This window comes from Ammospiza caudacuta, chromosome 16 (genome assembly GCF_027887145.1).
Source record: "Ammospiza caudacuta isolate bAmmCau1 chromosome 16, bAmmCau1.pri, whole genome shotgun sequence".
In the NCBI taxonomy this organism is placed as follows: Eukaryota; Metazoa; Chordata; class Aves; order Passeriformes; family Passerellidae; genus Ammospiza; species Ammospiza caudacuta.
In genome coordinates this window covers 13,124,466-13,138,582 of record NC_080608.1, presented here as the reverse complement: position 1 = coordinate 13,138,582, position 14,117 = coordinate 13,124,466, and the positions used below count along the sequence as shown (strand labels likewise).

The following is a 14,117-nucleotide window of genomic DNA, read 5'->3' as shown; positions in this document are numbered from 1 at the left end:
GAAATCCTTCCAATGGGAAAGCATTGATTTATTACACTGTAACACTGATGGGAACAACACCCTGTACCTTTCATCTGGAAAGTCAGGACTTATAGAACACAACATGCCATTAATTTTGATGCCAGCTCGAACAGGGAAGGAATTACTGCTGAAGGGATCCAGAGAGCATGTTGAACCAGCCCTGCAGAGTAATGAACACACGTTGAGGCTGTTACTTTATACCCCATTGATCCTTAGGAATAGAAAGATACTTTGACAGGTAATTTGGGCTATGAAAGGCCTCTCAATGTCTGTGTTTACATGTTAGTGCATGAGGAAGGGGGTGATCACCCTTCTGGGGGTGAGGGCTGCAGTTTCACTGCTCTAGAGACAGCTCTCCCTTGGCACAGGTTCAGCAGGTGAGTTCATGGAGGTGATTCCCAGATTCCCAGATTTGCTCCTGGCATCCAGACAGAAATGCCTCCCTGTGAGAAGTGCACTCCAGAAAAAGGGAGATTAGCCCAAGTGCTCTGGAAACAGACAGGTAACCCAGCACTTTGCAGGGTTGTGGCTCCACTGAAGGGCTCCTTGCTGCCCAAGGACAGTGTGCGAGGTTATGGGATCATTTCTGCCCAGGGTGGATCCACACTCCTGCCCCATCCCAAAATTAATTTGCTTTCTAAAGCTATATGGTGATAGGGACTTATCTGCTTCTAAGAGAACACCATGTGCAAACCCAGAGCCCATTCCAGGTCCTGGAGAGGAGAACCTGGCAGTGCTGAGGGCTGTATTGATGTACAGATGGAGGAGAGGTGGGGATGGACAGAAGGGAAATGGAAAGTGATGCTGAGTGTAGAATCCCAGGGTGGAAATAGGATTTTGATGCAGTGATCAGTCTCAAGCTACCCCTCTGCTCCTAGGAGAACCTGTTCTAGGTTCTTGCATACTAAACTCATCCCTCTTGTAGACTCAAACACTCACGACCAAGTGTCTGGAAAGAAACAGAACAGCTCTGTAAGAAGGAAGGTGAGGAGAGTGTCATCTTTGTAATGAAGATGGAGCAACAGGGAGTTGGGGCTTGCATGTGGTTTTACCCCAAAATCCCTGCCCTCCTGCAGGCTGCTGGGCAGCTGTGCATGGCACTGTGATATCCTGATATCTCTGTTTTTAATTAATGAACTGGGTATCAGAGATGAGAGCACGGGGACTTCAGTCAGCAGTGGGGCACCAAGACACAAAACCAGCACTGGTGGGTGAAAAACTGATTTATGCTCACAGCTAACATGAAGGTAACTGGGGTATCTGTGTTTAGGAGGGGCCAGCAGCACAAAAGCCATCAGAGGCCACACAGATCCCCAAAAGGGATTTGGGGTTAAGCTAGTACCTCTGCTGGTAGGAACCCGTGTGTTCCCATTCTCAAGGTGGTGCCCAAGCTCTGACATGGCTTAAAAATGTGCACAGAAATGTTCCCCTGGGACCCAGAACCACGTGTGAGACCTGGGTGACTGACCATGTCATTGGAAACTGAACAGGAGCCTGAGTGTTCACAGTGAAAACTTCCCCATGTCTCCCAAAACTTCTGATGGACACCCAGCACTGAGCTGCTGGAGGTGAACAGTGGAGCCAGTGGTACCCACTGGTTTACAGAACACTTTGATGCACCCCCTGTCCCTTACCTGAGCTTCAATGATTTAAGTTCTCCTTGCACTTGGTGGCAGGTGGGACAAACCAGCCCAGCCAAATCTTTTTGGAGCATCCCAGCTCTGGGTCCTGACCCCACAGCAAAGGAATGGACTGGGTGATGCATCTGTTGCTCTCCTGATGCAATTCAGGGTTCAGTGAGGTTTTTTATTTTGCTTCAATAACTGCTGAAGATGGATTCTTGCGGGAGACTTTAGAAGGAATATGTGGGTTTGCCACTAGGAGGAAATTTTGTCTCGTTTATGCTGAGATATAAAGGAATGTTTCTTGTGCATTTTTGCAATCTCACTGGGAACCAAGAGTGAACCACTGAGCAAGAAGGGCATTTTGTGACAGAATCCAAGCCCCCAGCACAGCACTGGATCCCTAGGGAATTGTGGAAGACCAAACTGGGCTGATCCAGGATAGCCTGCCCTTGGGAAGCCTCTCCTTCAGGCCCCAGTACTTGGGAATCTCTTGCTCTTTGCAGCCTCAGGGTTCACTGTCTCTTTCAAAACTTATTAATTCTGTCCCTTGCTGATTCTGTATTTAAAACTTACCAGTGGGGAGTTACCACTTGTGGATGCTGGAGATTCTGGTGCTCTAACCTTGGCCCTGTGGGATGCCTGGTCCAAAGGCACTTGTGTGTCCCAGCTTTCCCAGATGATAACTGGGAGTGAGGATGTGGGAAGGGGACTCCTGTGACACCAAGTGCTCCACAACACCATGACATTAATGAGTGCAGTTTACCTCAGGAGCTGTCAGTATTTGCATAAATGTCCAACACCCTTTAAATCCTCTTCTCTTTTCCCCTCTCAACAAGCTTTTGGATAAGGAACTTAGCAGGTCAGTTGTGTGAAAACTGAGTGAGAAGCATCTTAAATGTCCAAGCCTCTGAAACAGCATGGGAGCTCCTAGGAAAGCTGATTCTAGTAGGGATTTTTGGACCAGTGCTGGTTCTGAGTTTTCTCTGAGCTGGCCATGTCTTCCCTCTCTGTAAAAACAAGCTAAAATCCTCTAATAGCCCTCCTCAAAAAATAACCCCACAAGACTCCAAACAAAGCAAAATAATAAATTTTGAACCCAATGAATATTTAGTTTCCTGACTCTTGGGTAAATATTAGATAGATTCCCAATTTCAACCTGAAGCAGTTTATTCGGCTGCTGTTCACAAGTCAGACACAGCAAAAATCAAAGAAATCTCTTTTGATTCAGGTTGGGTAATATTGCCTGAGGGGTAACATCATTTTCATTTCCACACATCCAGCACTGGCACAAAACGGCATGGACAGGTATGAGAAATGGATCATGGATCCTTGGTTCTAAAATTCCAGCTGATAGTTTTCTTATTTTTTGTGTAAATAATAATTACCAATAAAAATGTTGCTTCAAAAAAAGAGAATGTGAAAAGAAAAACACCATTGCATTTGATAAAGCAAAATCCTTTGCAGTACTGCCAAAAGAAAAGAAAATAAAAGAAAGGAAGAGAAACCAAAAGAGAGTTAAAAACAAATATAGCTGTTAAATAAAAGATCCAGGTACCAAAGAGCAAAATTTAATGAAAGCCAAAACTGTTAAATATGGAATCCTGTTGAGAAAAAATGTCAATGTCTTCAAGAGTTTTACGATTACTCTATTTTTAAGAAAAGTGTAGTAAAAATACATATTACAAGTTTACATTTTCCACGCTTTTGTCCTATTCACCTTTTTTTTTCTTTTTTTTTTTTTTTTGTTTTGTTCTGTAACCCCTCCACTGATCAAAAGCCTTTCACACAGCTGCATCTCACATCTTCATGTCACAGGTGGCCAGTTCTAGCAGTGCTGCTGCTCATGAGACTGCTGTGACCTGCTGCCATGGGGTCCTGCTCCTGGAGGAGGATGGGGCTCTGGTGGCTACCAGCAGCCTGTTCCCACCACACTGGCCCAGAACATGACAAGAGCTGGGACAGGAGACTCATCTGAGGGCTCTGGACATGGAAAAAAAGAGCTTGTGCTGATAAGGATGCCTCCACTTGTGCTAGCGTTACACAGAACTGACATTAAAATTAAGAAAAGCGGGTAAAAAAAGAATGATGAGCAACAGAAGGTGCCCTGAAGTGGTGCTTGGAGTGGCTGTTAGCACAGTTCATGTTCAGTGATGAGAGATGAAGATCACAATGTTCCCAGTTTTGGACAGAGGAAAACATTGGCACAAGACATGCTGTGCCCAGGCTTAGGACCTTGACTCTGACTTGCTGGTCTCCAAATTGTTGCATGACAAGTGGATAAGTGGAGCAGATGCTTCAGACCAGGCTGGTGTTAGAAGTGGTAAATGTATTGCTCTGCACAGTCATACACTAATGGAAACTGGAATTCACACAGTTTCCAGCCTTACTTCCAGATTCTTCTCATAGACCTGTACCAGTCATTTGCCTACATCATTTTCTCTTCACCTTCCCTTCTTTCCTGGCTCCTCTCTTGCTGTGTTGCAAAAAACAGAAAAGAGTAAAGAAAATGAGAAAAAGCAGCTCAGAATGCTCCAGCAGCAGCTCAGTCCCTGGACAGGTATTGGACTCTGTGAGAACCTTTGAACTTTATTTGCCATGAGTGAGATGGGAGCTGGCCAAGTGGGCTCACTGTAGCCCCTGCCCCACAGATCTTCTCTCTCACCAGGTGCTCCCCTGGGAATCCTTCACTTGAGAATGTCACACCCCTGAGGTCTCTCAGGCCCACCAGGGTGGGAAGTGTTTGTCTGTCCATGCCAGAGATTCACAGAATGAACCTTTTGTGTGGTTCTGGAAAACCATTCTTGCCCCCTTGACCTCCAGGCCTGTGGCTGGACCCCCTGGCACTGTGGGTTTCTACAACACCAAGTTTGGGGTCAGCAGCCTGCTTTCCTGACTTGTGGATGCTTCCCCCTCTCTAAGCAGAGTGGGAATCTGCTACGCTTGGCTTTGTACCCAGACAGGCTCCAGCTTGGTGGGGAGATTGAGTGTGACCAGCATGTCATGGTTGCTTGTATGATCTCCTCCTTGGTTTGCTTCAGCAGCTCCTTCCAGGAATCCATTCTGGCCAGCTACCTACAAATTGTCCCTCTGAGTTAGGGAAGAATGGCCATAAAGGGATTTCAGAGCAGGAGGGCAGGGTGGTCCCCGTTGCAGCCCATGACTTGTAGCACGTAGCGCTGGTTGATTGGCAGCTGTCTAGAACTGGGTGTCTGGAGATGGCCTGTTCCTGGCCCAAGGTGGTTCCCTTATGTGACCACCAGAAAGGGAGCACACACAGAAGCTAAGCAATGAAGAAATGGTTCACAATTGCTTATTAGCCCCCAATAACCTGGGCAGGAGAGTCACACGTGAGGGGAATAAATACCACATCTACTTTCCCTCTTAGCAGCCGACCGTGATCTCAGACCAACCCTCTGCTCCAGTCTGCCACTCTCCACTCCAGGCACGTGATTTTCCTCTTGAATCACCACTCATCATCTCTGGAAGAATTACTGCTTTGTCCTCACGCTACCTGGGCTTTCCAAACTCACCCATCACTTCTCCCCCTGTAAAACAGCCTCGTGTTTGTGTTCAGGTTTCTTCCTGCATCGAGTCCTTCATGCTGTAGGGAGAGCTGGGGCAGCTCTGTCTGCCTTGCTGAGATAACTCCACAGCCCAAGTTCACCACAGAAAAAAGAAGGCAGAACCACAATGGACAAAAGAGGTCAATGCTGACGCCCTGCACTGAGTTCAGCTTGCCACATATTGGTCTTTCCTTTTTTGCCTTTAGTAGCTCAGACGTTGTGGTTTGCATCCCAAACTAAACCAGATTGAAGGACTGAGCAGGGAAGGGGGAAAGGGCTGATGTTACCCTGACACCACAGGAATTAGTAAGAAAAAATATATATATTGCACACACTAAGACTTATTAACAACCAAGTTAAAACAAAATGGCATAGTCCTCATTAGTGTTCCAGTGGTTCTTTGATCAGGGATGGTTCACGAGTCTGTAAAATCCCATTACACTCTCCTTATTGCAGTACAGACCTGTTTCTGTTCTCCTGCCAGTGGATCTGTTTGCAAATAAAAAGGGAAATTTATTTGATTTCCTTGAGAAGATCCATCCAATTGTCCCTTCTGTCATCATCGTTTGTCTTGTTGGTGTTGGATATGTTTTTTGGCTCTGGAGAGGTGGAGTTGGGCTGCCCCTGCTCTCACCCAGGAAATGGTCAAAAGGCCAATTATAATCCCGTAGCTCCCAGGGACATGCCAGTGCTGTGGCTCATGCATGGGATTGTCTGCATGGATTTGGGGAAATCGTGGCTGACCACACGTCCATTTTCTCCACTGCCTCCTGCTGCAGCCGGCCTGGGAAGGGTTGATGTCCGTATGGCTTCGTTGATTGATTGCTGTGGGATTAAACAAAAACCCTTTTTAGGAAAGACGGGGGGGTCTCCCCCTGTCCTTTGCAATGTTGGAGAAATCATAATATTAACCAGTGTGTTCTTTCTGTAACTGTTCTCCCCTTCCTTGTCTCCATTCATACTCTCACTTTCTGCATGTCCCCACTGCATCTGCTCTGTTCATTCACACCTCTTCTACATGCAAAATTAAATGTTTCAGCAGTATTTTGGGGCATAAAGCAACAGTGCCATATGCCAAAAACCTCTTCAAACTCTACAACATAAGAACAGTCATCCTGGATCTGAGCAGAAGTATTTTACACACTTCCCCCATAGAGATGCTATTGCTACTCCAGGACAGTTATGCACGGTGGACTCTGATTCACTGCAAACATATGTTTAACTTTCCTCATGTGACAACTTGAGCATGTGCCTGTGTTTTTGTCTACAGTGATGACTGAGGTAACTAGGAAATGTAAGCCTAATTCAGGAAACAAAATTCCATCTTCCTGTTCCAGATCCATCCAAAACATTCACTTTCAGAGATCTAAGGAGACGATCTGTTTAGAACAATTTAACTAAAAGATAAAGCAAATTTGGTTTTTTTCCATTCAAGGTATCTCCAAGGGCACCATCATTCTTTCTGGACTGTGATATTCAGGTGAAGAATTATCCCTAACAGATAAATCTGGAATAGCTATTAAGTGCACTCTGACACTTTTCTTGCAGTGCATTTGTGCCATACCTAGCTTTACAGTGGGCACAAATGATAATCTAATCTTTGTAGTTCCATGGACACTATTGGTTCATATTATTTTACCCCTGTGCTCAAGGTAGCTCTCATTGCCTGTGGAATTTCCTGAACCTCAATGGGAAAAGAGCTGTAGCACATTTTCAGTGCATTAGAAATGTTATTATTGCTGACAAAACACTGAGCCTGCTGTGAAATGGCGACATAAAACACAAAGAAGCAGTTGCTTATTTTCCTTATGATTCTGGGTGAGTTTCAGTGAAATAAAAACCTATTTGGATTTTTTGAAACTCACTGCGTGCTTCATATTTCCATAACAAATTCCATGGTCATGGAAGAGGTGAAGATGAGGAAGACCAGGGATGTGTCACACATCCCTCTGCCTCCCCTAACACCACAGTATCTGTGTAAAGGATTGCCCAGATATATGTGCTCCACAGGTGCTGCCTTAAATGTCTATCTCCAAGGCTCTCAAATCTAATTCACTCTTGACACAACACTCAGAAATTCAGGCACACGAGAATTTAGGGCTGAAACAGATCTCCTGGGCTGTAGGAAATATGCTTCTGCAAGACCATGACAGGGTGGAGTTTAAAAAAGCATTACAGGAGACATTGGAGGCCAATTTCTCTCAAAGAGTATCCATAATTCTGGGATTTGGAGGCCCACATCATCCATTCCAGGGCAACAATGCTCTGAGCATGTATTGGTGTTGTCAGCCTGGAAATGGTGCCAGCAGGGTGCCAGCAAAGGGAACAACAGGATGTGAATCATTACTGCACTCTCCCAGTTTTATCTTGCTGTTAGGAGCCTGGGTTTGGGGATTTTTCCATATTGCAGCACTGGCTGTATCACACCAGCCCCAGCACACTTTATCCATGCTGCACACACATTGCCATAGCCTGCCTTCATTCATTTTAAGGAATTTCAATGTATTGCTGTTGCTGCTTGTGCTGTGGTTTTGCTCTGTGTCTGGATTTTGAATTAGCATCCTGCCACATGTCTGATCTTGCATTAACTCCCCATGACAACCCACTTGACCCTCTCTCAGCTTCCTCAGATGCTCCTATTCCTTTCTAGCAAGCTGAGTGACACAGTCACTTCATTATCCCTATGTCTTGGCTTTCCACCCATGGTCTGCATCCGTCTCTGAAGGCAGCTTTGGAGCCGGGGGAGGATCAGAGAGGAGGTGTGAAAGGCCGTGGAATGGGTTGCCACCTTCATCCGCTTTGATTCACTTCTGGACTTGTAACAAAACTCGATTAAGGCAACCAGCATGGCGAGTCCGAGCCCACCGATGAGGATATAGAAAACCCCCGCCACATTGCTGAGGCTCAGCGCGCTCGTCTTGTCCTGCAAGAAACAGGAGAAGGGAGGGAAGGGAGGGCACACGGGAAAGGAGAACAGCAAAATTAGCATGGGATTGCTCTGGGAAGGATGCTGCACAACATAGCAGAACTGGCATTACATCATCTTCCTCGTTAAATGAACAAGTGACATTTCTAAGAGCGTTTTTTCAATTTTTAATTCAGTGTCTAGTAAATCTAACGTTTCCCTCACACAAACAAATAAACATTTCCTCAACAATGTGACTCTTGGTAAAGGTTTGGGATCTCTGTTTTTCAATCAGCTAGCTTAAATGCTTGTTTTATCCAAAATACTTAGTTTGAATTATTGATTAAAGGAGGAAAAAAATTGAAGTTTTCCTCCTCTGTGACATTTGCTCGTCCCTGATGTCTTGCCTGAAATAACCTGTTCTCTTGGAAATGCTCATTCCTTCATTCCTAGATTGTTTCCCCCGCAAATTCTGTTGCTGAGCAACACATTGAAGTGGATGGGTTTTTTTCCTTTTTTTTCCTCTTCCTTTTCAATTCTGGGGTTGAGGTGACACCTGAGCTGTCCTCAGAAACTCATTTGATTTCTATGTAATAAGGCAGTTATTTCATATGCCATCAAGGCCTGCTGATGCATGTCTAAGCTAATTATTTGGTTGGCAATAAACAGGGCTATTAATGAGCCACAACTTTTAGTCAGCAGCCACATTCTGATTTTACAATTGCCTAATGAATCGTCACGGCTCTCTGGGGAAGAGACAAAGCTCAGAAAGACTCATTTCACTGCGAGGGAAACCAAGTTCTAACATCTAACCCTGATGTCACCCCCTGCAGCTTTCAGAACCTTCTCCTTCACGATGACCAGGTCGAGTTGGGGTGTGAGAACAATCTGGGCAGAAACAGGATCCCAAACTTGGCTCAGCTCCTGTTTCTAGGACAGGCTTTTTCTGCAGTGAACCAGCCAGAGTCCCCTGCTCCATGCTTGCTGCCGCTCTGCAGTTTTCACTCCGTACACATTTGACAGCACAGATTTCCCAGGGCCAGCCCAGCAGCTCAGCGCAAATCTGCTGGGGCCACCAGGAGTCTGAGCAGCACTGACAGCCCTGCTCTGTGGACGTGGGAGGGAAACTGCACGTGGCTCGTTTGAGATGTAGCCACACATTTAAAGGAGAGCACTGGTGCCTGTGGAAGTGTCTGCAGCTGGTGAGGAAGCCTCTGCACAGCTTTTGGTGCTCCTCTCTGCTGCTCCATGGACACGTGGGCTGGTGGATGGCACAGCCTGTTCCTTGCCCTTGTAGGACAGCTGATTCTTGGCAGGTTTTACAAGAAGCAACCCACAGTTTTGGGGAAGGGAGGGGATTCAGGAATCAGAAAAGGATATTGGAGTGACGTTGAAAGGGTCCAAACTGGAGCATCAACATGAGCATGGAGGGTTTCACTACAGGGCAGTCTGCCTGACACTGGTACAGTCTTTCAGGCAAGTGTTTTTGCAAAGGATTTTGTGTTTTTCTGCATTAGGGTTTGGTGGCAAAAAAGTCTACCCTCAAGGCGTGGAAACATCTCAATTTTCACAATTAAAATAACCTCCTGTAACAGAAGAGAATATATATATTTTTTTTAAATTAGAAGAAAAGTGGGTTCCGGTCAAGAATGCTAAAAAGATATTTTTTCTTCTATTTCTCCTTCATCTCCACATCTTCAAGTGGGTCCTTGCATGGACCCACTGCCCATGCAAGCTGCCAAGCTTCTTCCCAGATGGTGCTCCCACTGTGGGCTCTGGTACCATGGGGAGCAACATTCCATCCTGAGCCCTCTGCTGAAAGAGGCAAAGGTTGTTATGGGACCATCCCTGCTGAGTTTCAGTTGCTGGAAAAAACTCCACAAGTGACCTCATTTTCTGTGCTTTGCTGGTTGATCACTTTGGCAAGGGACTTGTTATGGTCACCATGTGCTGGTGGAAAGATTGGGTTTCTTCCTTGTATAACCCTCATGGGTTTCTTCCTTGTATAACCCTCATGCACTGGTCAGGTTGTAATCTTGATGCTTCCTGTGTGCTCTCTGTAATGAGAGATTTCTGCAAATATCCTCTTAATTTCTGCAGTTTCAATATTTGAAAGATTATTTCTCTGGTCATTTTCTAATCTGCCTTCATGCAGTTTTTCCCCCAGGCTTGACTGTATATTTGTTCAGTCATCTCTTCTCTGCAGATTGTTGGGTGTACTTTTAAGCACCAGTTGGGAAATGCTGGGAGTTTTTTAGTAGAGATGTAGAAAAGCAGAGCAATTACTGTGAGGAAACTGTGTTACAACATATCAGGTACTTTGCCCATTAAAATTCAGTCTGAAGGAGCTGCCCCAACTTCAGGGAGGGGTAAAGACACTAAAAGGGCCTGCCCTTCTCAGCATCTTAATCTTTTAGCCTGGCTTCTTAATGAAATGTGGCTGATTAGCACATGCTCTCTGCTCAGAGGGAAGAATGGGGACAGGACAGAATCCTGTTTATCTGTGTATTCCTAATGATTGTCAGCCGAATTGTTCACCTTGATTTAGCAGGAGAGTGGAAATCTCCACAATATCAGGAATGTCCAAGCTTTGTGCAAAAGGATGACACTCTAGACAAGAGAAAACCCATTGATGCTCTCCTTCAAATAAATGGATCAGTGCAATCCATATTATAGTCTTTGACTTGCAGCCATAGATTAGGAAATCTGCCTTCCTTGGCTCTGTTGGGCATAGGAATACACAAATTTCAGGGTTCATTTGCCATGATATTTATTTCCTCCCCCAGTTTGGGGTTCATGGTCCAATGAGGCACCTCCTCAGCTGTCTGCAGTGGCAGAGCAGTCTGGCAGCCAGGAAAGGCTGCTGGTTCTTAATTCCCACTTTCCTCCTCATGCCAGCAGCAGAACAACCAGTAAGAGAGAGGAGATGACCCAAAGCAGTTTCCTGCACCACCACTACAATTCATTTCAGGGCTGTTATGTTTTTCTTACATTTATTTTGCAGCAGCATTATTATTGTTATTGTTATTACTCTTATTACTGCTGTTCCTATTATTACTGTGACACTCTGGGTGAACTGAACATTGTCTTATCCAGAAGGCAAAGGAAAGCATTGAGAGACACAGTGGTGGGGTAAGATACAGGGAAGGAAAAGCAGCCTGAGTTTTACTTCTGGTTCCTTAGTAAGGTTTCTCCCAAGGAGCCAAAGGCAGATTGCTGGGGCACTGAGGAATGCTGAGCTGCAGGAGCACGGCTGATGGCACAGCCTGCTGCTATGAACAGGCTGAGAAGTGAAACTGCTCCTGTGGTGATGCTTGACTTCTTGCAAATCCTCCTTTTAATATCCTTTTTCTTCCTTCCCTCTCCCAGCAGGATATGCAGGACGTTCTTTGGGCAGTAGTGACATTTCCTTGCTCCCATCAGCTGCAGGACCTGACCCACATGAAGGGTCAAAGGCCCTGAGTGCCCCACTGTGGCTCTGCCTGCTGTTTCCATGCATGATCCTGTCCCAGTAATGCTCATAACAACAAAAAAGCCCCAAATTATTCTATGTGCTTGGGAGGACACTCCCCTCTCTCTGCTCAGGCTCTGTGACTCCAGATGCTCTCCTGCAGAGCTGCCCATCACTGAACCAGCTTGTTAGTGGGAGTGTAAATGTCACTGCTCGTCTCCCGCAGCAGCAGAGCCCTGACGTGGGGGGAAGATTGGCAGGTGAAAAGAGAAAGAAAAACCCATCTTCCCAAAAGAAAAACCCATCTTCCCAGCCTTGTTGCTGCAGCAACCAGGCACCTTCCCGTCTGTTACTCTCAAACGTGGCACCGTGTCCATCATCCCCTTTGTCATTATTTAATTCTCCTTGGCTGACAGACAACAGGCCGAATTTGCTGAGTTTCCCAGCAGGGCTGGTCCCTTCTGTCACCCAGTGTGAGCAGAGCCCATTGGCAGCACAGGGTGGTGGCACCTTGAGTTGTTGCAGTCTCCAGAAGATGAATTGTCCTTACAGCATATGGCAGCTCCAAAAGTTGAGGTTTTACCCCAAAAGCTGGGCAGACTTTGGTAGGGTAAGGCCTGAAGCTCAGCAATGAAGGACAGCACTGACCACTGTCTCAGAGTGCTGCCAGGGATGTGTTGGAGTGCATGGATGGCCGGGGATGGGGTTGATCAGCATAAAACACCTTTGATTTGAAAATCTGCCAATCTCCTTCAAAGCCAGGGCAAGGCACTAGCAGGATTGGTTCCTTTTTTTTTTTTTAATTTTTTTTTTTTTTAATAAAACCAAAATGCTGTCACTGGAGAAGATGGTTGGGAAATGTGTGTCTTTGATAAAGGTCTTTTAATTGCATGACACGCCTGGGTGTCCCTGAAAGCAGTTTGCCATCGTGGTCTAGGAAAAGACCATTTCTCCCAATGCCTTGCAAAAGCCTCAGGAATCATATCCATTTGCCACAAAATTTAGAGTGTACCTTGTCATTTCATTTCAACAACATAAGGCATCCCTTGTAAGCCCATTTCATAGCCTGCAAAAAGTCCATCCTGTGCTTGTTTTCAAAATCAGGTCCTTCTGGGGAAGTGCCTATTACAGTGTCTCTGTCTCTCCTGCTGTGGCAACAGAGGGGACTCAGAAAAGCTCAAGAATTGGTGGATGGTTTCTAGCTATGTGGAGTGCTGGAGGTGAGTGTGTTTGGAAAATCCCTGGGTCCATGTGAAGGGTGGCTGCTGCATGTTCACAGTGGGGACAAGAGCAGCAGGGACATTGCTGCCCAGTGCAGGACACTGCCTGGGGTGTCCCACTGTCTGGCAATGCAGCTGGGGCCATGGATTCAATGTCCAGCACCTTGTGGGATGCCATGACATACAAAATATTCAGGAAAGCAGGAGCATTTTTCTCTGGAGTTTGGGTTCAGATGGACTGTAGACACCATGGAAAAAGGAAGGGGATACTCATGGAGCAGCTGGGCAGCTCAGCTTGTTTACAGTAGGTGCAAAAGGACCCAAGAGATAAAAATGGATAGAACTTGGGTGGGCAATAGGTGGGCATGTTTGCCTGGCTGCAGTTGTGAGAACAAGTGAGCAATGCAATTTCTTGGTTTTTCTGTAGGTAGGAGAGGGGTCAGGTGAAGTTTATGTTGACTTCTCTCATGTTTCATGTCACACTTCTGTTGCAGACACGGTGCAGACGCTGAGCAAGGATTAGATGAGATCGTTTTGTGTAATAGCCAGGATTCTTCACTGTGATCTTCCACTCCCAGAAAAAGCTTGCGTGGCTTAAGGTTTGCCTACTGATTGTACACATGGAGTTTCAAGCAGCTCTCATGACTTCAGGATCCAATCTCATTTATTCACGTGATTCACATGTGTGTGATGGTGTTTTCCAATCACATGTAAATAACATGTGGTCAATGTTGAGGTCATATGATCCACATAAACCCATGTGTCCCAAACCTTCTCTTTCTGTCCCTATTGGTTACCCTACGGTGCGGAACGAAGCCCTACTTCTTCTTTGTATTTTTTCCCAACAGAATCGTGATAAAGCACGGTATTGTGGGGGTTTTGTTTTAAACTAAACTGATTTCACATCCATTTCTTTTATGGGTATTTTATTGGCTATGGAATTTCTCTGGCACTGACGCATGCAGGCTCGTAGTGAAGGAATTATGGAAGCTGTGTCATGGCTCCAGTTTCCCAGCAGAAGTGACTACTTTTCATTCATATGGTGACTACTGCTCAGTTGGTTACCTTGCAAAATACACGCACTCTACAAGTCAATCAGAGTTTTGTCTGAGTGGGACCCATGCCATATTGTGTAGCATGTCTTATAGAAGGGTTATTCTTGGTTATGTGGAATGCTGCAGAGAAGAGCAGCATTTGATTTCAAATAGCGTCTGTCAGCCCCAGAATGCTTTACAATGCAATAAAGCATTTGGTGAAGAGTCAGACAATTAGGCCAGGTGGAATAAAATATGACAACCTACCAAAAAACTGTTGGGAGAAATTTCCTCCTTC

General features: G+C 45.7%; 1 protein-coding gene across 2 annotated transcripts in view; it reads right to left on the bottom strand.

Moving 5' to 3' along the window:
* Positions 1-2,795: 2,795 nt before the first annotated feature.
* Positions 2,796-14,117, bottom strand: part of GRIA1 (glutamate ionotropic receptor AMPA type subunit 1) — a 120,977-nt gene continuing 109,655 nt past the window's right edge. For both annotated transcript variants that reach the window (XM_058815439.1, XM_058815441.1), the window contains exons 15-16: positions 7,998-8,132; positions 2,796-6,055 (exon numbers count right to left, since the gene is read on the bottom strand). In XM_058815439.1, coding sequence (XP_058671422.1) covers positions 5,867-6,055; positions 7,998-8,132 — 324 coding nt within the window. In that variant the 3' untranslated portion in view covers positions 2,796-5,866. The remainder of the gene's footprint in view (positions 6,056-7,997; positions 8,133-14,117) is intronic.